This window comes from Panulirus ornatus, chromosome 22 (assembly GCF_036320965.1).
Source record: "Panulirus ornatus isolate Po-2019 chromosome 22, ASM3632096v1, whole genome shotgun sequence".
Lineage (NCBI taxonomy): Eukaryota > Metazoa > Arthropoda > Malacostraca > Decapoda > Palinuridae > Panulirus > Panulirus ornatus.
The window spans coordinates 10,140,877-10,164,544 of NC_092245.1; the positions used below are offsets into that span (position 1 = coordinate 10,140,877).

The window sequence follows — 23,668 nt, forward strand, 5'->3', positions numbered from 1 at the left end:
AGGGATATATATATATATATATATATATATATATATATATATATATATATATATATATATATATATATACATATATATTATATATTTTTTTTTATTATACTTAGTCGCTGTCTCCCGCGTTTGCGAGGTAGCACAAGGAAACAGACGAAAGAAATGGCCCAACCCCCCCCGTACACATGTATATACATACGTCCACACACGCAAATATACATACCTACACAGCTTTCCATGGTTTACCCCAGACGCTTCACATGCCTTGATTCAATCCACTGACAGCACGTCAACCCCGGTATACCACATCGCTCCAATTCACTCTATTCCTTGCCCTCCTTTCACCCTCCTGCATGTTCAGGCCCCGATCACACAAAATCTTTTTCACTCCATCTTTCCACCTCCAATTTGGTCTCCCTCTTCTCCTCGTTCCCTCCACCTCCGACACATATATCCTCTTGGTCAATCTTTCCTCACTCATTCTCTCCATGTGCCCAAACCACTTCAAAACACCCTCTTCTGCTCTCTCAACCATGCTCTTTTTATTTCCACACATCTCTCTTACCCTTACATTACTTACTCGATCAAACTTGCACCACATATTGTCCTCAAACATCTCATTTCCAGCACATCAACCCTCCTGCGCACAACTCTATCCATAGCCCACGCCTCGCAACCATACAACATTGTTGGAACCACTATTCCTTCAAACATACCCATTTTTGCTTTCCAAGATAATGTTCTCGACTTCCAAACATTCTTCAAGGCTCCCAGGATTTTCGCCCCCTCCCCCACCCTATGATTCACTTCTGCTTCCATGGTTCCATCCGCTGCCAGATCCACTCCCAGATATCTAAAACATTTTACTTCCTCCAGTTTTTCTCCATTCAAACTTACCTCCCAATTGACTTGACCCTCAACCCTACTGTACCTAATAACCTTGCCCTTATTCACAATTACTCTTAACTTTCTTCTTTCACACACTTTACCAAACTCAGTCACCAGCTTCTGCAGTTTCTCACAAGAATCAGCCACCGGCGCTGTATCATCCGCGAACAACAACTGACTCACTTCCCAAGCTCTCTCGTCCCCAACGGACTGCATACTTGCCCCTCTTTCCAAAACTCTTGCATTCACCTCCCTAACAACCCCATCCATAAACAAAACATCTTTTTATTCTCCCTAAAATCTAATGATACTCTCTGACCCCAACTCTCATTTGCCCTCTTTTTCAACCCTTGCACCTTTCTCTTGATCTCCTGCAGCTTTCTTTTATACATCTCCAAGTCACTTGCACTCCTTCCTTGCAAGTATCATCCAAATGCCTCTCTTTTCTCTTTCACTAACAACCTTCATCTCACCACTCACTACCCTTTCTACTCTGCCCACCTCTCACCTTTCTCATGCCACATTCATCTTTTGCACAAGCCATCACTGCTTCCCTAAATGCATCCCATTCCTCACCCACTCCCCTTAAGTCATTTGCCATTCTACAATCAATCTCTTCTTCCTCACAAACGTCTCCTTTTCAAGCTCACTTACTCTCACCACTCTCTTCTTCCCAACATTCTCTCTCTCCTTTTTTGAAAACCTCTACATATCTTCACCTTCACCTCCACACGATAATGATCAGACATCCCTCCAGCTGCCCATCTCAGCACATTAACATCCAAAAGTCTCTCTTTTACACACCTATCAATTAACATGTAATCCAATAATGCCCTCTGACCATCTCTCCTGCTCACATACATATACTTATGTATATCTCTCTTTTTAAACCAGGTATTCCCAATCACCAGTCCTTTTTCAGCACACAAATCTACAAGCTCTTCACCATTTCCATTCACAAAACTGAATACCCTATGTACACCAATCATACCCTCAACAGCCACATCACTCATCTTCGCATTTAAATCATCCATGACTTAAACCCAGTCTCGCGCATCAAAGCTGCTGACACACTAACTCAGCTGCTCCCAAAACACTTGCCTCTCATGATCTTTCTTCTCATGACCAGGTGCATAAGCACCATTAATCACCATCTCTTTCCAGCCACTTTCAGTTTTACCCACATCAATCTAGAATTTACTTTCTTACACTCAGTCACATATTCCCACAACTCCTGCTTCAGGAGTAGTGCTACTCCTTCCTTAGCTCTTGTCCTTTCACCAACCCCTGACTTTACTCCCAAGACTTTCCCAAAACATTCTTCCCCTTTACCCTTGAGCTTCATTTCACCCAGAGCCAGAACATACACATGCATATGTATGTATGTATCTATATATGTATATGTTTTTGTGTGTGTGTATATGTATATACATGTGAGAGAATGTGTCTTTCTTCATCTGTTCCCTGGAGCTACCAGTGATCAAGTATAAAAAATAATATTTACCATGATAATTTCGTTAGCAGAGATTGGTAGTATGTTTGAGGAAAGTAACCTGGACGTTCTGGTTCTGAGTGAAACAAAGCTAATGGGTAAAGGGGAAGAATGATTTGGAAATGTCTTGGAGTAAAGTTAAGGTTTGGTGAGAGGGGAAAGAGCTAAGGTAGGGGTAGCACCATTGCTGAAGCCGCAGTTGTGGGAGAGTGTGACAGAGTGTATGGAAGAGAGTTCTACAATGACATGGGTGAAAATGAAAAAAGATTGCAAGGGATGGATGATCATTAGTGTTTATGCAGCTGGCCTTGAAAAGAAAGATCATGACAGGCAAGTGGTTTAGGAGTAGCCGAGTGAAAGTGTCAGAGAACAGAAATTAGAGATGGGTGATTTAATTGCAAAGGTAAGTAATGTGGGAGTCAAGGGTATATAAATGGGGAGCATGGGGAATTCAGCAATGTGAATAGAAACAGTGAACAGCTTGTGGAGTTGTGTGCTGAAAAAGAACTGGTGACTGGGAACACCGGGTTTAAAAAGAGGGAAATACACAAGTATACATATGTGAGAATGAAAGACAGTTTCCAGGCATTATTGGATTATATACCAACTGATAGGAATGCAAAAGACAGACTGTTGGATGTGAATGTGCTGAAGCAAGCAGCTGGTGGTATGTCTCAACATTACCTTGTCAAGGTTACGGTGACAACTTGTAAAGGTTTTCAGAATGGGAGAAATGTAATGGGTAAGAAAAAAATTGTAAGAGTAAGTAAGCTTGGAAAAAGACTTTGTGTCAAGAAATCTTAGAAGAGACTGTGTGAAGAATGGCAAAAAAAAAAGAGAGACTGTGTGAAGAATGGCAAAAAGTGAGAGTAAACAAAGTTAGGGGAGTGGGTGAGAAGTGGGAGGTATTTAGGGAAGCAGCATTGGCATGTGCGATAGATGCATGTAGCATGCATGAGGGGAAGGCGAGCAAATTAGAAAGGGAGGTGAGTGGTTGGATGATGTAAAATTACTAGTGAAAGAGTAAAGAGAGGCATATGGAGGTACTCACAGGAAAGGAGAGCTACTGATTAGGAGATGTATAAGGTAAAGAAGGAAGAGGTCAAGAGGAGGGTGCAGGGGTTGAAAAAAGGGCAAATGAGAGTTGTGCTAAATGAGAATCAGTAAAGTTTACGGAGAATAAGATGTTTTGGAACAAGGTTAAATATGCAAAAAATGAGGAAAGAAAGAGGAATATCAATGAAGGGGTCATATGGGTAAGTGGTAACAGGCAGTGATGAAGTGAGGAGATGAAGTGAGTATTTTGAAGGACTGTTGAATATATTTGATAATAAGGAGGCAGAATGAAGGTGTTTGGGTTAAGATGGTATGCAAAGTGAGAGTCAAGGAAAGAGGTTTGTTAAAGAGAGAAGAAGTGGTGAAACCCTTAAATAAAATGGCATGTGGCAAGACAGCTTGCGTGGATGGCACTGCAGATGAATTTCTTAAGAAATGGGGCGAGTAATGTTGTTGACAGGTAAGTTAGGATTTTCAATGCATGTAGAGATCATGGTAAGGTACCTGAGGATTGGCAGAATGCATGTATAGTGCCACTATATAAAGGCAAGGAGCATAATTATGAGTGTTCAAACTACAAAGGTACAAGATTGAGGAATGTACCTGGTAAGTATATGGGAGAGAGGTGACTGAGAGGTTTAAGGCATGTACAGAGCACTGGACTTGGGAGGAAGAATGTGGTTTCAGAACTGGTAGAGGATGTGTGGATTAGGCGTTTGCTTTAAAGAATGTGAGGAATACTATGAGAAACAGACAGATTTTTAGGCAGCACTTATGGATCTGGAGACACACATGACAGGTTTTGATAGAAATGCCTTGTTGAAAGTATTATGAATATATGGTGAGAGAGAAAAGATGCTAACAGCATTGAGAAGTTTTTATTAAGGGTGTAAGGCATGTGTATGAGTGGGAAGAGAGGAGGATGAGTGGTTCCAAGTGAAGGATGGCCTGCGACAGGGCTGTGTGATGTAGGTAAACGCAAGAGCCTTGGAGAGAAGGGTAAGTATGCAGTCTGTAGAGGATGAAGGGGCCAGAGAAGTGAGTCAGTTGTTGTCTGCTGATGATACAGCACTGGCAGCAGATTTGCACAGGTGGCAGATTTGAGCGAGATATTCCTGAAGTTGGTGACAGAGTCTGGAAGTGTGTGTGAAAATAGAAAGTTGAAAGTAACTCTGAATAAAAGAAACGTTATTAGATTTAGCAAGGGAAAGGAACAGGTTAGTTGGCATGTGAGTCTGAGTGGCAAAAAATTAGAAGTGAAAAATTTTAGATATCTGGGAGTGGGCATGGTGGCAAATGGAACCATGGAAGCAGAGAGAGTCATAAGGAGGGTGAAGGGGAGAAGGTTCTCAAAGCACTGAAGGATGTGTGGAAAGAGAGATTGTTATCTGAAAGGGTCAAAATGGTCAGTTTGAAGGTATAATAGTCCCAACAATGTTATATGGATGTGAAGCATGGGCTATTAATGAGGACTGCAGAAGAGGCTGGAGGAGCTGGAAATGAAATGTTTGAAGACAATAGGCAGTGTGAGGTGGTTTGATCAAGTAAGTAATAAAAGGGGCAAGAGAGAGATGTGGTGGCAGAATGAGCATGGTTGAGAGAGTTGAAGGGAGTGTGCTGAAACAATTTGGAGATATGGAGAGAATGAATGAAAAAAGGTTGACAAAGAGGATATAAGTGTCAGAAGTGGAGAAAACAGGAACGAGGAGACCAAACTGGAGAGGGAAGGATGGAGTAAAAAAGATTTTTTGTGACTAGGATCTGAACATGAAGGGTGAAGGAGTGCATGGGACAGATTGATGTGAAACAATATGGTATACATGGGTAGAACATGCTGTCAATGGATTGAACCATGGCATGTGAAGCAGGTGGGGTAAACCATGGAAAGGTGTGTGGGGCCTAGTTGTGGATCAGGATCTGTGGTCTGTGTGCATTACAAATGACAGTTAGAGAATGGCTGTGAGCAAATGTGGCCTTTCGTACATGAGATCACATGAGTAAGATGGATAACAAGTGACCTGATTGGCCCATGACTGGGTTGTCTGGAAAAAAAAAAGTTCAACTTGACAAGAAAATGTAATTCCACTCAGCAGTTTTTAAGATAAGACAAGATGTCTTTATTGTCAAATTGTATGCAAGATACAGAATGAAATTCTTTCTGGATAAAGCTCAATTCAAGGTTAAAAAGTAAAAGAATTATATCACATAAAAGTACCACAACATATCACATAAAGAATCATCCATTACATGTTACAGCATCTTTAGATGGTTAAACAGTAGAATGCTTTTCAATAAAAATGATTCCTGAATCTATTGGTGCACTGTATAGGCAGAGACAGTCTTCTTCCTGACCTTAGAAATACATAGTATCGGCATAGAGGATGGGCTGCATCTTGCATGCTCTTCTCCACCTGTCTTAACAATTTTCTCAAGCTTATCTTTATCTTTACAGTTTAGCTTGCCATACCAGCCAATAATTGAAAAATAAAAAATTGATTCTACAGTTGACCTAGCCCTCTAGTGTCCCCATTATCACTGTCGTTTATGCAGTTTATTTCTGGCATTTCTCTTAAAGTATCCCTGAATTTAGAAGATATTTGTCTAAACAACTTTTGAAGGTATTTGTAGTCTTAGCATTCACTACGTTTGATGGTAACTTGTTCCAGTTCCAGTGCTCAACATAACTATAGGAAAAGCTTTTTCCCACATCTGTACTACATCTTCTGGCTTTGAGCTTTACTTCATTTGTCCTGGTAACCATCCATATTTTCTTGTATTTCAAAAAGATGTTCACGATTTACTTTGTTGAACTTGTTCAGAATTTTGAACTCTTGGATTAAGCTGCCACGAAGACTATGTTTTTAAGGGAGAGATCCAATTGTTTTAGCCTCTCTTCATATGCCAGATTTCTAAGGGATGGGATCAATTTTGTCGTGCGTCTTTGTACTTGCTCTAATTTTTCCTGATCTTTATCATGGTCTGCATATTCAAGGTGTGATTTTCCTAAAGAATCATAAAGTGTGAGAATTGTTTCTGGTGTCTTGTAATCTATGTTCCTGGCTATGAAACTTAACATTTGGTTGCTTTTTTTACTTGCTGCTTGACACTGTTTAGTGTACTACAGATTGTTGCTAATAACTCCAAGGTCCTTTTCTTCATTTACTTTAAAGAGTTTCTGAATAGTTTGTAGCCATAATATATATCCTTGTCTCCAAAGTGCATAACTTTACACTTGTCTACATTAAACTTCATTTGCCATCTGACTGACCACTCTTGCTAGTAGGTTAAGACCTCTTTGAATCCTCTTTGAATCATTTTGCAGCCCCATCTATTTACAGCTCTACCTCCTAGCTTAGTACTGTCAGCAAATTTGGAGATCTTAGATATGAGACCAAGTTCTAGGTCATTAATGTATATCATAAAAAGAAGTGGGCCTGGGACCAACCCCTGTAGCACACCACTTGTTAAGTCTAGCCAATCTGAGGCTTTGATGTTTAATGCTACATGCTGCTTTCTTCCAGTAAGTCAGTCTCTGATCCATGCACAGTCCTTCACTGATTCCACGTGCTCTGAGTGTATGTAAAAGTCTCTTGTGAGGTACTTTATCAAAAGCCTTTTGGAAATCTACATATACTACATAAGACGGTACTTTTTTGTCAGGCAGGATTTTCTGTTGCGGAAACCATGTTGGTTGTCTGATATAATTTTGTGTTCTAGAACATGACAATTTCATCTCTTATTATTTTGTCCAACACTTTACCTAACTCTGATGTAAAGCTAATTGAATGGTAGCTCAAGGCACACTTTTTTGTCTCTTCTTTTTTATGGAAGTAACATTTGCTAGTTTCCTGTCATTTGGCACTTGACCATCAGATAGAAAGTTTTTTAATATTTTTATGGGGTATATCAGCTGTCTCCTGAACTCTATAAAACTCTTGGAGCTAAGTTATCTGGGCTGTTGGATTTGTTAGGATCTAACTGGTCAAGGTATTTAAGTACTTCAGAGCTCTTTCTTTCTCTAACATTCAATTATTCTTCATCAGATCCTTGAAACATTTTCAGTGATTGCAGTATTTGCAATTTTCTTCAATTGTGAATATGGAGTTGAAGGAATAATTTAGTATGGAAGGCATTTCCAAGTCATCAGTAGTTAGTGTGTCATATCTGTTTCATAATGGCCCAATTCCTTCTTTTACTGTCTTCTTTTGCCTTATATATTTGAAGATTCCTTAGAATTATTCTTAACTTTCACAGAAACTCTTTTCTCTTGCTCACATTTATTCTGTCTTATGACCTTACACTCTCTTTGGATTTTGATCAATTCCTGGTGATTTTCATCAGTTCCCTTTGATTTTAATTACTTATATGTTTATTCTTCTGGCAAATTAGTCCTTCTATTCCCCTATTCATCCATGGTGGTTCTGAAATATAGCAAGTTTTCTTCATAATTCGTGGCATATGTTTATTCTTAATCTTGAGTAGTGTGTTTTTAGAATTATTCCACGTTTCCTCTACTGTGTGATCATCAAGAAGTTTTTTCCAACTGGTACTGTGAATTTCATGTCTAATGTTTTCAAAATCTACTAACCTGTAATCTGGGATCAAGAGTTTGTTGTTATCTATTTCAAAATCTAAATATATCTCTAATCTAATTGAACTGTGATCGCTGTTTGACAAACTCACTCCTACTTCACAAGAGTTGATCAAGTTTGTGTCACTGGTGAGGACAAGATCAAGAATGTTTTTACCTCTAGTTGGTTTTTTAATTAACTGTTCTAGAAAAGCGTTAAGTCTTGTTCTCTCTCTCTGTCACCTGAAATTCTCTCTTGGTCACTTATTCCTAGTGCTAACTCACTATGTGGGAAATGGCAATCAAGCATGAAAACAAGTTTCATAAGAATTTTCACGAGACACAAATTACTGAAATGTTAAATGATCATTCTTTTTAACTTAGTTGCTAAAGGCACTATACTAGTATGCAAAAACTTTCCAATCAAATTATCAGGCAGTGCCTACTAAAGAGTGGCAGCCTTGTATGGGACCTCTGGATGATGAAAATGAACTCTGATTAAACCTTGAATAAAAGGCATAACTTTCATATCTGAGACTGAAACATAGTCCTTATATCATGGAATTTGAATACTTCTAGTATGGCATCAATTTTCATTTTATAAGATTGTCAAGGACTACCATAGGTATAACAAGTGAAATGCTTGAAAGGTTTTTCCTCTCCATACTGGAGATGCTAAATTCCTAAATGGGAATGCCAGAGATTAAGATTCAAGTTGATAACTTTCATATAAAACAGGAAACAAAAAATTCCATTTAAAATCATCCAAAGCTTAAATCCATACTTGTGTTATAGTGCCTGCAAAGTTTCAACTCTTGTGGCTATGGTTTTTTCCAGTGTTTTCCTCAATCCCCAGCACAGATCACTTTGTCATGCCATATAGAACTTTCATGTTGGTACACACCACATTTATCTAATTATCTCCTATGGTTTGCCTCATTATCTGGAATCATCTAAAAATTTTACATATCTATGTTCTTAATTCTTCTCTATCAGTTTCTCCAAACATGGACTGCCATTGTTAAAGTTTCTTAAATTTGCTTAGGGTCCTTTGGATTTGAGCATCCATACTATTATCAATAAACAGGAGTAAATTAACAATTGATGTAACACGTAATCAGCATTCATGTCTATATTCATGTATAAAATATCAACATAAAAGAATAAGTTCTACATATCTATGTCGAACAATCAAAAATATCTCCAAAAATTTATACTAATGGTACAGGAATCAGTATAGGCTATAATCATGTATTTGAGATGGAAGAGCCAATGATACATCAGACAAAGTAATGATCTACTAGAAAACCTGCAAAATCTATGACCAGCCAATGATGTAAGCATCAAATATGTAAATGACGTGTCTTATTTACAAAAACACAGTTACTAAAACTTGTCTGTTTTGGAAGCAGAGAAGCATTTGCTCTTGCCTATGAATATACTATTTAAAAATAATGTATTTCAATTAAGGCACAGAAAAGCAGCTTTCCCATTTGAAATCCACATGAAATCCATTACAAAGATCATGCCAGATTATGTATATATTATATATCAAGTATATGTATACATTAACATGTTAGTTTCTTTGTGTTAATCAAGTGATTACGACATTCTGTCTAATCCATGATTGGTCAATTTCTTTTGTGATAATGAGGCCATTATGACAGTAAGCAATGGCTATTTAGTCATATCATACAGTAAAACAATTTTCTGAGACTATTCTTTAATTTCTTTACCTACTTGCCTTTCCTGCTTTTGCAAGGTAGCATCACATACAAATGAACAATGGCCTCATTTGAACACATCCAGTATCTAGCTGTCATGTATATCACACCTGTACAACACACATAACCACTAGAGACCTGGTGTTCAAATGAGGCAGCAATTCACATTTTCCTTATGCAACCTCATAAAGACCAGGGGGGCAATTAGATAATGAGTCTAATTGGGTTTTCAGTGGCAAATACAATTATTTCCCGCTCTCATCTGCTATACATCATCAATGCATGGTGCTGCACTTAAAACAGCAAGTTTTATGAAAGGCCACATGGGACAAAAGGATCAAGAAACTTCCATGTAAAATGCAGCTAAACCTTGGATTACAAGGCAAAAACTATTTTCAAGTTTCTTATAAGAACTTGTTACCAATGTTGGACTGAGAATATGACTAAGAAATCAGTTATACAGCTAAACTTATATGAAGTATTCTAGTCTACAAAACCAATTCTGCATTAATTTTATTGTGTTTTAGAAAATAGAATCATGATAACTTTAGTAAATCTGTAGGCGTGGCTTGGGTAGCCTATCAGAGGTTGCTGACAGCTCATAATCTTGTACATGTGTGGAGTTCTCATTCCCACGAAGTTTGTTGTCACATACAGATGTTTTCATGTACTCTTAATGTTCCTGGCATGTGTATAGGGTCTGTGGTTGGGTATAATTCTTACCACAGTTCTAATATTCCTGAGTACATTAACTTAATTCATATAGCTCTTGTTTCATGTCTCTTACATGTTATGATGGTTCCATGCCCCAAAACAATATTAGCTTTAAAGGTTATGTCATTATAACAAATGGAGAATTAATCTTACCTTTATTACAGATGTAACACTGAGAGCTTGCATATCCTTTTTTTGAAATTGCCTACCATGCAAATAATATATTCTACATCTCTGAGGCAACTAGGGGAAGCATGTTTCCCACTGTGCAGTGCTAGGATTAGATTTCTGTGGTTACAGTTACAGTTCCCTTTGCATATATATGTCTAAAAAGTGGAACTCATTTGGTCCCATCATAAATGGATGAGGACTTTTGGTTGTACATCACCCTATTTACAAATATGCATCCTACTAACAGGTTTTGATGACATGGTAATATCATATAAATCTTATTACAAGGTTGAGATTAATGTACATATATTGACATCACATGGAAAAGTGGTTCATGCTCTCTTAAAGATTCTCACATATGATTTGTCTACAGCAAAAATAACTAAATCTCGTTAATTCAAATTCTTTATAAGATACACATGAATAAAGAATGACAGCAGAGATTATGGAAGTGCTTGTGGGATGGTAACCACCATAAATAGTCTTCAATTATGGGTGTGAATTAACAAGTTTTAGCAGCATAAATATACTTCATTTTGGACAACATGGCATTTGGATTTATTCATCCTCTACTATCATAAATATAAATTTGGAATAGTATCCATATAATGTATGCCCTTCCATTACATTGTGCTCTTCCAAATGAAAGATATATAGTATGTATAAAATGTAAATTAATAAACCGTATTTATGTCTCTGTTTTATCATTATCCTATTATCACTTAAATCTGGAAAAAATATGAAACTTAAAGAAGACACATTACTGGCAATCAACCAGGGATGACAAAATACTGACCCCCTCTATTTTTCATTAGTTAAGGATCCACAGCTTCTACTCTACTGACAATGAAAGGTTGGACTCAGCAGTAGTAGTACTGGCCCTTCCCATGACCTTTCCCTCTCTAATAAATCCACCTCTTTTTCTACTCACTAGCCCAAAATTTGTGGTCTTTCTAGTAACCTCTCATCTGCTGAACACCATCTGTCTAGTAACTCTCTTACTATCATGCTCTTCTCTGAGACAACTGTTAATGATATTCTCACTAGCCCATTTCTCGTATCTAATTGTAATCTATTCTCAATAGCCCCTTTCTCATATCCAATTGTAATCTCCACTCATGATTCCATTTCAAAAGAGGTGTCTGTGCTTACTTTGACATCAACACACCTGTAACATGTCTTGAGGACTCGAGTCCCCAAATCTCAATGTTATCTGTATCAAGGTCGATCTCCCAACAACTATGTTTTTCTTTATTTTGCCTACTGCACTCCAAATTCTACTGTCTAATCTCCTGCAGTGAGAGCACAACATTGTCTCACCCACAAGCCAAGACCCTCTAACTTGATTTTGACATTCATTATAGGAAATGGCTGAACTCCTCCCATACAGATGGTAGGAGGATTGAAGCCCTCACATGCTCAATTCTCAATCAATTAGAACAATTTATCACCCATCCCGGTCATATTCCTGACTGCTGTGACCACTCTCTTAATACTCTGGATCAGCTTTTCACTACTAATTCTTCACACTGTAGCTTCAAAATCTTTCCCCCAATAGATTCATCTGACCATGCTCTCATGAATGTATCTAATCTAATGACACCTTCCCCTCCAGCAGCCTCTGAATGGAATAAAATTTTCGTTTTACTTTCCTTGGGTAGATTACTGTTTTTCATGTGGTGATTCTTCTGTCTCCGCCAAACACGTCACAGAAGTTACTACTGCAGAAATGGAAGCATCTGTCATCTCCTCCTCCATGACTACCACTTTTTCCAGTTCAACAGTTCCTGATCTGAGGCCATTCAGCATTTATCACTGTCCATAATCACGGCAAGTATGTTATCCATGAGGCAAATTGTTCCTTTACCCAAAGAAAGTGCAACATCCTCTCTTCATCTGCTGATTTCTTTCTGGTATTTAGCTAAAGTCATCAGTAACAACTTGACATTCTGCCTTTTTGTCACTTTTCTGTTTTGATAGCACAGCAGCTGTCTCACCTGTTCACAAGCAACTGTCTTTGATTCTTGTTTCTCATCTAACCCTTTCTTGCATGATTTAACATTCTCTCAGCTCCTGTTGCTCCTCTTACCAAACCTATTCCCCTCCACATAATTTCTTTTCAAACTGTCCAAAAAGCACTTCTCTCTCTGGACACAAGCATGGCTTATGGACTTGTTAGCATCCATCCCTGTGTACTGAAAGAGAACCTCTAAAATTATATCTTTGCTTGCTCGTCTGTTTCAGCTTTGTTTAAAAACCAGAACTCTCCTTCTCAGATGCATGCATTAGTAAATCCTTATGAAGGGTGACCATTCTAACCCCTCTAAATATTGTCATGCTGATTTGACTTCTCTGATTTCCAAAGTTTCTAAGTCCCTCCTCAACTCCCATATCCTCAGACATCTTGAATATCAGTCTTCTCTCTGACTACCAGTATGGTTTCCATAATGTGAGATTCACTAGTGATATCCTTTCCAATCTTATTAATGTCTGGTGATTGTCTCTGAAAAATTTTGGGGAATTCTATGTAGCTGTCCTTCATATATCCAAAACTCTGAGTATTTCTCACACACATTCAATTACAGCAAACACCTGATCCCACATCCTCTAACAATTCTGAAACCACATTGTTCCTCCCAAATCTGATGCTCTGTACAAGCATTTACCCTCTCAATCACTGCTCTCCCATACAACTTGCCAGGTACACTCAACAAACTTATACCTCTGTAGTATGAACACTCACCTTTATCCCTCATGTCTTTATACAATGCCACTATACATGTATTCCACCAATCCTCAGGCACCTCACCATGATCCATACATATGCGGCAAATCCTAACTAACCAATCAGCAACAGAGCATCCCTTTCTTAAAAAATTCAACTTCAGTACCACTCACTCACGCTGCCTTGCCACATTTCATCTACTTCTTCACCTAACCACTCTCCTTGACTCACTTCACATACTAACACTAACCAAACACCTTAAATCTGCCTCCTAATCATCAAACACATCGAACAGTCTTTCAAAATACTCACTCCATCTTCTACTCACTTCAACATGACCTGTTACCACTTCATCATTTGCCCTCTTGACCAATGTTCTCATTTGTTCTCTTGTTTTTTTGCACACTATCAACATCCTTGCAAAACACATTTTTATTCTCTGAAGTTTCCTGATACTCACTCACCCTCTCATTTGCCTTCTTTTCCAACCAATGCACCTTCCTCTTTACCTCCAGCTGCTTTCTCTTATAAATCTCCCATATGAAGAGAGGTCTGTAAGGCTTGGTAGGGTATACTGGGTTCTGGTTTCAGTGCATCACACTTGAAAGCTACAGAATGGATGAGAGTAACTAAGGCAATTTCTTTGTTCCTGGTGCCATCTCAATAATGCAGAAAATGGCAAACATGTATGAAAAAAATATCCCTACCATTACTGATGTTTTCTTTTCTTTTTCCTTCATACATGTTTGCCATTTCCCACATTAGCAAGGTATCAGTATAAGTTATTGTTGTACCTGGCAAATTGTATGAAAGAGCGATAATTTGAAAAGGTGGTGGTAAGTAAAGAGTGCAAGACTGAGGAACAACGATGTGGTTTCTGGAGTGGTAGAGGATGTATGGATCAGGTGTTTGGTATGAACAATGAATCAAATATACAGAGAAACAAATGTATCTGTATGTTGCATTTATGGATGGAGAGAAAGATGCTATGAAGGTTTGGGGGCTGAACATGCACAAAGACATGAGGTGTGCATGGGACAGAGCGAATTGTTGCAATGTGGTTTACAGGGGACAATGTGATGTCACTGGACTGAACCAGAGCATAGAAAGCAGTTGGGGAAACCACATAAAGGTCTATGGCATCTTGTTGTTGATAAGGAGCTGGGGAAAATGTGATGTCACTGGACTGAACCAGAGAATAGAAAGCAGTTGGGGAAACCACATAAAGGTCTAAGGCATCTTGTTGTTGATAAGGAGCTCAGGTTTTAGTGCATTAAACAAGACAGCTAGAGGGAGGATGTGAGTAAATCAGGCCATTTCTTTGTCTGTTCCTGGTGCTTCCTCACTAATGCAGAAAATGGCAAATGTATGTGTTTTCTTTTTAAACATGATTGCCATTATCATTGTCATTATTACTATTATTAACATAAGAATTCATATGCCACAAGACGGTAACTATCTAAAAAATACCTTTAGCCAATATACACTATCATGGGCTTGAAAATCCCACATAAAGCATATATATGTCATGAAAAACATATTTCATGATGGTGTCGCAAGAATGAATGTTGATAACACCAGAGGGTATGAAATCAATAAGCAGAGGAAATACAATAATATCATATTCACAACTATGCTTACAAGGTTCATCAAAAATATAAACTTAAGATCAAATGAGACAGGTGAAAAAGTTACCCACCTTTTGCATCAATACCCTAAATTAATTCTGGCAATACCAATATTACATTGCCTAGCTCCAGTTTGATGTTGTTCATTATCATTTTTTCTTACTAAAATTAACAAAATGTTTAACACTGGAATTATCACATCTTTTCTACTTTCTAAGTTCCTAACATTCTTCCTCATCATCTCTTATGGTAGCTTTGAACAGCATTCAGATATAGATAGCTCTTGGTCCACACAGACACTGGATTTGCTACAAAAGTTTGAAATATCAGTGTCTACTGCACTTTTAATATAAAGATGATTCTCATGTGTTTCTTAATTTCATGTGGCACACAAACAAAAGTACAATATCTTTCACTTTGTGTTTCAAGGGGAAAGATACCTTCCAATGGAATGTTTGGGAAAGATTCTACTGGGTACATCCTGCTCTGAATGCAAAATAAGGGTGATACAATTTGGATTAGGTAATGGCCACATGCAAATAATTGTCTATGCTATCTCTTCATCAAAAGATGTATGAAAAGTAAGTCATACAAAACATAGGTGTTAAAGTCTACCTATTCTATCTAGCAGTTTACTGTTAACTATCCATGACCAGATAGGGCTGGTCATATCCGTAGATGCATCTTTTGCCAGAAATGATTTTGCAGAACTAAGGGTAAGGGCAGGAATACCAAAAGGAAACATAGCTTACTAAAGAGTACATAATAACAAAAAGAGAAAGAGAAGGCAAAGGGGGGGGGGGAGGATTAGCTCTCTTCAATAAGAGATAGCCATAAGTTTCAGGAGAGTGGAAGATGGCCAATGCAGAGTAACTGGAGAGGAATAAAGTGCATAATGGTGTTAACATATAATACTTCAAAGAACTCTAATGATCAAGGACAAATATACAATGACAACAATGAAAACCAAATAATGATGGCATGCACCCTCTAAATTATGGTAAAGTACGGATAATGAAGGATTTCAACTAAAAGGAGATAGACAAGGGTACATTGAATTCTCACAGTGACACAAGTTTTTGAGTCTATAGAGGATAATTTCCCATACCAGAATGCCAGAACACAACAGGACAAGAGATGCACCATCACTGCCAAATTTTTTCTTTCATATTTGATTGCAGTTTCCTGTGTTAGTGAAGTAGCATCAAGAATGGATAAGGAAAGTCTGCATCCACTCACATCCATTCTCTTGATGTCATATGTAATGCACCAAAAACATAGCTCCCTATCCACAATCAGGCCCTATAGAACTTTCCATGGTTTACCCCAGATGCTTCACATGACCTAGTTCATTCCAGTGACAGCACATCAACCCCAGCACACCAAATCATTCTAAGTCATTCTACCTGAAGCATGCCTTTCACCATCCTGCATGGTCAAGCCCCAATTGCTCAAAACCTTTATTACTCCACCCTTCAATCTCCAATTCAGTCTCCCCATTCTCTACTAAATTGTATCTTCACATATAGTAACATGGATCATGTGAATATCATATATGATATACCAAATGGAAAAAGTTATCATGTAGTGCTCTAGTTTGACTACATGATAAATGAAGATGTTAAAAGAGCAGATATAATCATGGAAACTATAGAAACCTCAACAATTTCTATGACAACAGAGACTGGGTAGTAGAGGTCAGTAGGTACATTGAGTAGGAGCCTCTGCAAACACTGCTCCAGAGTTGCCCTCTGCCAGTGGCCTGTTAAGGGTGAGGCACTAAAGGCTAAGAAGCAGCACGGGAGTTCACTAATGCCGGGGCCATCCCTTTGAGGGAGTTCCAGTTAGGAACAGGCACCAGATATATAGGTATGGATAGGGAAACAAGCGTTCAGGAACCATGAGCCATGGGAAGGTGGTGAAAACTGTGAAATCTATAATGAATGCCTAGGAACATGGGTACGTCCAGCTTCACATACTAAGGTCAGGTTAAGAAAAACGGACGAATGGTTTTATGAAATACGTCAAAAAAGCAAATGCGTTTCAAGATGTGCAGTCACGAAGGTACTACCAGCTCTCAAGCCAGCCAGCATTTGCAAGGTATAAGTGGGCAAGGAATGAATTACAGAAATAAAAAGAAGGAATAAAGAACCCTTGAAAAGGATTTTGTGCACAAGGCATGAAAAACCCAACACTTCCATAATTTCATGAAGAGTTAATCACTATGAACAATCTATAATCAACCTGTGATAATGATGATGAACCATCCTATTCCATGCAGTTAATCCTCAACCTCATCTGAACTCTCTTTCTTGGTTAGAGTTGCAGATGCTTTCATCCTCTTCTTGGAACTTAATTTACTTCGTTTTCTGGGAGAGAACAGTTCCCATTCTCTGCGATTCATTGTGTACAAACGCATGGCAGCCTGGGCATCTTGTACCTACAAATATAGAAAATGTTATTGTCTAAGTACAAAATACTGCAGCTCCACTATGAATTGTACAATGTCAGGGAACACATAACTACTATACAACATTACTCAAGCAATCAATAGTGCATATAAAAATTGAAGAATGGAACCTGGATGTTTTGGCTCTGAGTGAAACAAAGCTCAAGGGTAAAGGGGAGGAGTGGATTGGGAATGTTTTGGGAGTAAAGTCAGGGGTTGGTGAGAGGACAAGAGCAAAGGAAGGAGTAGCACTACTCCTGAAGCAGTTGTGGGAGTATGTGATAGAGTGTAAGAAAGTAACCTCTAGATTGATATGGGTAAAACTGAAAGTGGATGGAGAGAGATGGGTGATTATTGGAGCCTATGTGCACCTGGTCATGAAATGAAAGATCATGAAAGGCAAGTGTTTTGGGAGACGCTGAGTGAGTGTGTTAGCAGCTTTGATGCACGAGACCGGGTTATAGTGATGGGTGATTTGAATGCAAAGGTGAGTAATGTGGCAGTTGAGGGTATAATTGGTGTGCATGGGGTGTTCAATGTTGTAAATGGAAATGGTGAAGAGCTTGCAGATTTGTGTCCTGAAAAAGGACTGATGATTGGAAATACCTGATTTAAAAAGAGAGATATACATAAGTATACATATGTAAGTAGGAGCGATGGCCAGAGAGCATTATTGGATTATGTGTTAATAGATAGGTGCATGAAAGAGAGACTTTTGGGTGTTAATGTGCTGAGAGGGGTGACTGGAGGGATGTCTGTCCATTATCTTGTGGAGGCAAAGGTGAAGATTTCCAGAGGTTTTCAGAAAAGAAGAGAGAATGTTGGGGGAACATCGGTGAAGGGGGATAATGGGGAGGTAATAACAAGTAGCGGTGAAGTGAGAAGGAGATGGAGTGAGTATTTTGAAAGTTGTTGAATGTGTTTGATGATAGAATGGCAGATATAGGATGTTTTGGTCAAGGTGGTGTGCGAAGTGAGAGGATCAGGGAGAATGGTTTAATAAACAGAGAAGAGTTAGTAAAAGCTTTGCGGAAGATGAAAGCCGGCAAGGTGGCGGGTTTGGAGGGTATTGCAGTGGAATTTATTAAAAAAGGGGGTGACTGTGTTGTTGACTGGCTAGTGAGGATATTCAATGTATGTATAGTTCATGGTGAAGTGCCTGAGGATTGGCGGAATGCATGCATAGTGCCATTGTTCAAAGGCAAAGGGGATAAAGGTGAGTGTTCAAATTACAGAGGTATAAGTTTGTTGAGTAATTCTGGGAAATTATATGGGAGGGTATTGGTTGAGAGGGTAAAGGCATGTACAGAGCATCAGATTGGGGAAAAACAGTGTGGTTTCAGAAGTGGTACAGGATGTGTAGATCAGGTGTTTGCTTTGAAGACTGTATGAGAAATACTTAGAAAAACAAATGGACTTGTATGTAGCATTTATGGATCTGGAGGAGGCATAAGATAGAGTTGATAGAGATGCTCTGTGGAAGGTATTAAGAGTATATGGTGTGGGAGGTAAGTTGCTAGAAGCAGTGAAAATTTTTTATCGAGGATGTAAGGCATGTGTACAAGTAGGGAGAGAGGAAATTGATTAGGTCCCAGTGAGTGTCGGTTTGCAGCAGCAGTACGTGATGCCTCCATGGTTGTTTAATTCTTTTAGGGATGGGATTTTAAGGGAGGAGAATGGGAGAGTTTTGGAGAGAGGGGCAAGTATGCAGTCTGTTGTGGATGAAAGGGCTTGGGAAGTGAGTCAGTTGTTATTTGATGATGATACAGCACTTGTGGCTGATTCGGGTGAGAAACTGCAGAAGCTGGTGATTGAGTGTGGTAAAGTGTGTGAAGGAAGAAATCTGCCCACCTCCCACGCTTCTCATGCCACAAGCATCTTTTGCGCAAGCCATCACTGCTTCCCTAAATACATCCCATTCCATCCGCACTCCCCTTACGTCCTTTGCTCTCACCTTTTTTCGTTCTGCACTCAGTCTTTCCAGGTACTTCCTCATACAAGTCTCCTTCCCAAGCTCACTTACTCTCACCACTCTCTTCATCCAACATTCTCTCTTCTTTTCTGAAAACCTCTACGAATCTTTACTTTCGCCTCCAAAAGATAATGATCAGACATCCCTTGAGTTGCACCTCTCAGCACATTAACATCCAAAAGTCTCTCTTTCACGTGCCTATCAATCAACACGTAATCCAATAACGCTCTCTGGCCATCTCTCCTACTTACATACGTATACTTATGCATATCTCTCTTTTTAAATCAGGTATTCCCAATCACCAATCCTTTTTCAGCAAACAAATCTACAAACTCTTCATCATTCCCATTTACAACACTAAGCACCCCATGTACACAAATAATTCCCTCAACTGCCCCATTAGTCACCTTTGCATTCAAATCACCCATCACTATAACCCAGTCTTGTGCATCAAAACTACTAACACACTCACTCAGCTGCTCCCAAAACACTTGCCTCTCATAATCTTTCTTCTCATGCACAGGTGCATAGGAACCAATAATCACCCATCTCTCTCCATCCACTTTCAGTTTTACCCATATCAATCTAGAGTTTACTTTCTTACACTCTATTACATACTCCCACCACTCCTGTTTCAGTAGTGTTACTCCTTCCCTTGCTCTTGTCCTCTCACTAACCCCTGAATTTATTCCCAAAACATTCCCAAACCACTCTTCCCCTTTATTCATTTATTTATCATACTTTGATGCCGTCTTCTGCATCAGTGAGTGGCATTCTCAGTAAATGTCGGTTTGCGGCAGGGGTGCATGATGTCTCCATGGTTGTTTAATTTCTTTATGGATGGGGTTCTTAGGGAGGAGAATGCAAGAGTTTTGGAAAGGGGCAAGTAGGCAGTCTGTTGAGAATGAGAGGACTTGGGAAGTGAGTCAGTTGTTGTTCGCTGATGATATGGTGCTGGTGGCTGATTCGGGTGAGAATCTGCAGAAGTTAGTGACTTCAGTTTGGTAAAGTGGTGAAAGAAGAAAGCTGAGAGTAAATGTGAATAAGAGCAAGGTTATTAGGTTCAGTAGTGTTGAGGGACAAGTCAACTGGGAGGTAAGTTTGAATGGAGAAAAACTGAAGGAAGAGTGTTTTAGATATCTGGGAGTGGATTTGGCAGCGGATAGAACCATGGAAGCGGAAATGAGTCACAGGGTGGGGGAGGAAGCAGAAGTTCTGGGAGTGGTGAAAAATGTGGGGAAGGGAGGACATTATCTCAGAAAGCAAATATGGGTATGTTTGAAGGAATAGTGGTCCCAACAATGTTATATGGTTGCGAGACGTGGGCTATAGATAGAGTTGTGCGGGGGAGGGTGGATGTGTTTGAAATGAGATGTTTGAGAACAATATGAGGTGTGAGGTGATTTCATAGAGTAAGTAATGAAAGGGTGAGAGAGATGTGTGGTAATAAAAAGTGTCTGGTTGAGAGAGCAGAAAAGGGGGTTTTGAAATGGCTTGGTCACATGGAGAATTAGTGAGGAAAGATTGACAAAGAGGATATATGTGTCAGAGGTGGAGGGAACGAGGAGAAGTGGGAGACCAAATTGGAGGTGGAAGGATGGAGTGAAAAAGATTTTGAGCGATTGGGGCCTGAACATGCAGGAGGGTGAAAGGCTGGCAAGGAATAGAGTGAATTGGAATGATGTGGTATACAGGGGTCGACGTGCTGTCAATGAAGTGAACCAGGGCATGTGAAGCATCTGAGGTAAACCATGGAAAGTTTTGCGGGGCCTGGGTGTAGAAAGGGAGCTGTGGTTTCGGTGCATTATACACAACAGTTAGAGACTGAGTGTGAATGAATTTGGCCTTTGTTGTCTTTTCCTAGCGCTACCTTGCATGCATGCGGGGGGAGGGGGTTGTCATTTCATGTGTGGCAGGGTGGCGACGGGAATGAATAAAGGCAGCAAGTATGAATTATGTACATGTGTATATATGTATGTATGAATTATGTACATGTGTATATATATGCATATGTCTGAGTATGTATACATGCATATACGCTGAAATGTATAGGTACGTAAATGTGCATGTTTGGACATGTATGTATATACATGTGTATGTGGGTGGGCTGGGCCATTCTTTCATTTGTTTCCTTGCGCTACCTCACTAACACAGGAGACAGCAACAGTATAATAAATAAAAAAACTAATATATATATTATCCTTGGAGAGAGGGGAGAAAGAATACTTCCCACGTTTCTCCAGTGTCATAGAAGGCGACTAAAAAGGGGAGAGCGGTGGCTGGAAATCCTTCCCTCTCTTTTTTTTTTTAATTTTCCAAAAGGGGAGCAGAAAAGGGGGCCAAGTGAGGATATTCCCTCAAAGGCTCAGTCCACTGTTCTTTGGTGCTACCTTGCTAATGCAGGAAATGGCAAATAGTATGGGAAGAAAAGGAAAAAAAAAAATATATATATATATATATATATATATATATATATATTAGATTAGAAAGGGTAGTGAGTGGTGGGATGAAGAAGTAAGATTATTAGTGAAACAGAAGAGAGGCATTTGGACAATTTTTGCAGGGAAATAATGCAAATGACTGGGAGAAGTATAAAGGAAAGAGGCAGGAGGTCAAGAGAAAGGTGCAAGAGGTGAAAAAGAGGGCAAATGAGAGTTGGGGTGAGAGAGTATCATTAAATTTTAGGGAGAATAAAAAGATGTTTTGGAAGGAGGTAAATAAAGTGTGTAAGACAAGGGAACAAATGGGAACATCAGTGAAGGGGGCTAATGGGGAGGTGATGAAAGTAGTGGTGATGTGAGAAGGAGATGGAGTGAGTATATTGAAGGTTTGTTGAATGTGTTTGATGATAAGAGTGGCAGATATAGGGTGTTTTGGTTGAGGTGGTGTGCAAAGTGAGAGGGTTAGGGAGAATGATTTGGTAAACAGAGAGGAGGTAGTAAAAGCTTTGCGGAAGATGAAAGCTGGCAAGGCAGTGGGTTTGGATGGTATTGCGGTGGAACTTATTAAAAAAGGGGGTGACTGTGTTGTTGACTGGTTGGTAAGGTTATTTAATGCATGTATGACTCATGGTGAGGTGCTGAGGATTGGTGGAATGCTTCCATAGTGCCATTGTACAAAGGGAAAGGGGATAAAAGCGAGTGCTCAAATTACAGAGGTATCACTTTGTTGAGTATTCTTGGGAAATTATATAGGAGGGTATTGATTGAGAGGGTGAAGGCATGTACAGAGCATCAGATTGGGGAAGAGCAGTGTGGCTTAAGAAGTGGTAGAGGATGTGTGGATCAGGTGTTTGCGTTGAAGAATATTTGTGAGAAATACTTAGAAAAGCAAATGGATTTTTATGTAGTATTTATGGATTAAATTTTAGGGAGAATAAAAAGATGTTCTGGAAGGAGGTAAATAAAGTGCGTAAGACAAGGGAGCAAATGGGAACTTCAGTGAAGGGCGCAAATGGGGAGGTGATAACAAGTAGTGGTGATGTGAGAAGGAGATGGAGTGAGTATTTTGAAGGTTTGTTGAATGTGTTTGATGATAGAGTGGCAGATATAGGGTGTTTTGGTCGAGGTGGTGTGCAAAGTGAGAGGGTTAGGGAAAATGATTTGGTAAACAGAGAAGAGGTAGTAATAGCTTTGCGGAAGATGAAAGCCGGCAAGGCAGCAGGTTTGGATGGTATTGCAGTGGAATTTATTAAAAAAGGGGGTGACTGTATTGGTGACTGGTTGGTAAAGTTATTTAATGTATGTATGACTCATGGTGAGGTGCCTGAGGATTGGCGGAATGCGTGCATAGTGCCATTGTACAAAGGCAAAGGGGATAAGAGTGAGTGCTCAAATTACAGAGGTATAAGTTTGTTGAGTATTCCTGGTAAATTATATAGGAGGGTATTGATTGAGAGGGTGAAGGCATGTACAGAGCATCAGATTGGGGAAGAGCAGTGTGGTTTCAGAAGTGGTAGAGGATGTGTGGATCAGGTGTTTGCTTTGAAGATTGTATGTGAGAAATACTTAGAAAAGCAAATGGATTTGTATGTAGCATTTATGGATCTGGAGAAGGCATATGATAGAGTTGATAGAGATGCTCTGTGGAAGGTATTAAGAATATATGGTGTGGGAGGGAAGTTGTTAGAAGCAGTGAAAAGTTTTTATCGAGGATGTAAGGCATGTGTACGTGTAGGAAGAGAGGAAAGTGATTGGTTCTCAGTGAATGTAGGGTTGCGGCAGGGGTGTGTGATGTCTCCATGGTTGTTTAATTTGTTTATGGATGGGGTTGTTAGGGAGGTGAATGC

At 39.2% G+C, this 23,668-nt stretch overlaps 1 protein-coding gene across 1 annotated transcript in view; it reads right to left on the reverse strand.

Moving 5' to 3' along the window:
- Positions 1 to 10,575: 10,575 nt before the first annotated feature.
- The window catches only part of LOC139756533 (RNA exonuclease 4), an 83,395-nt gene continuing 70,302 nt past the window's right edge, over positions 10,576 to 23,668 (reverse strand). Inside the window, exon 7 of the mRNA XM_071676076.1 lies at positions 10,576 to 17,399. Coding sequence (XP_071532177.1) covers positions 17,241 to 17,399 — 159 coding nt within the window. The 3' untranslated portion in view covers positions 10,576 to 17,240. The remainder of the gene's footprint in view (positions 17,400 to 23,668) is intronic.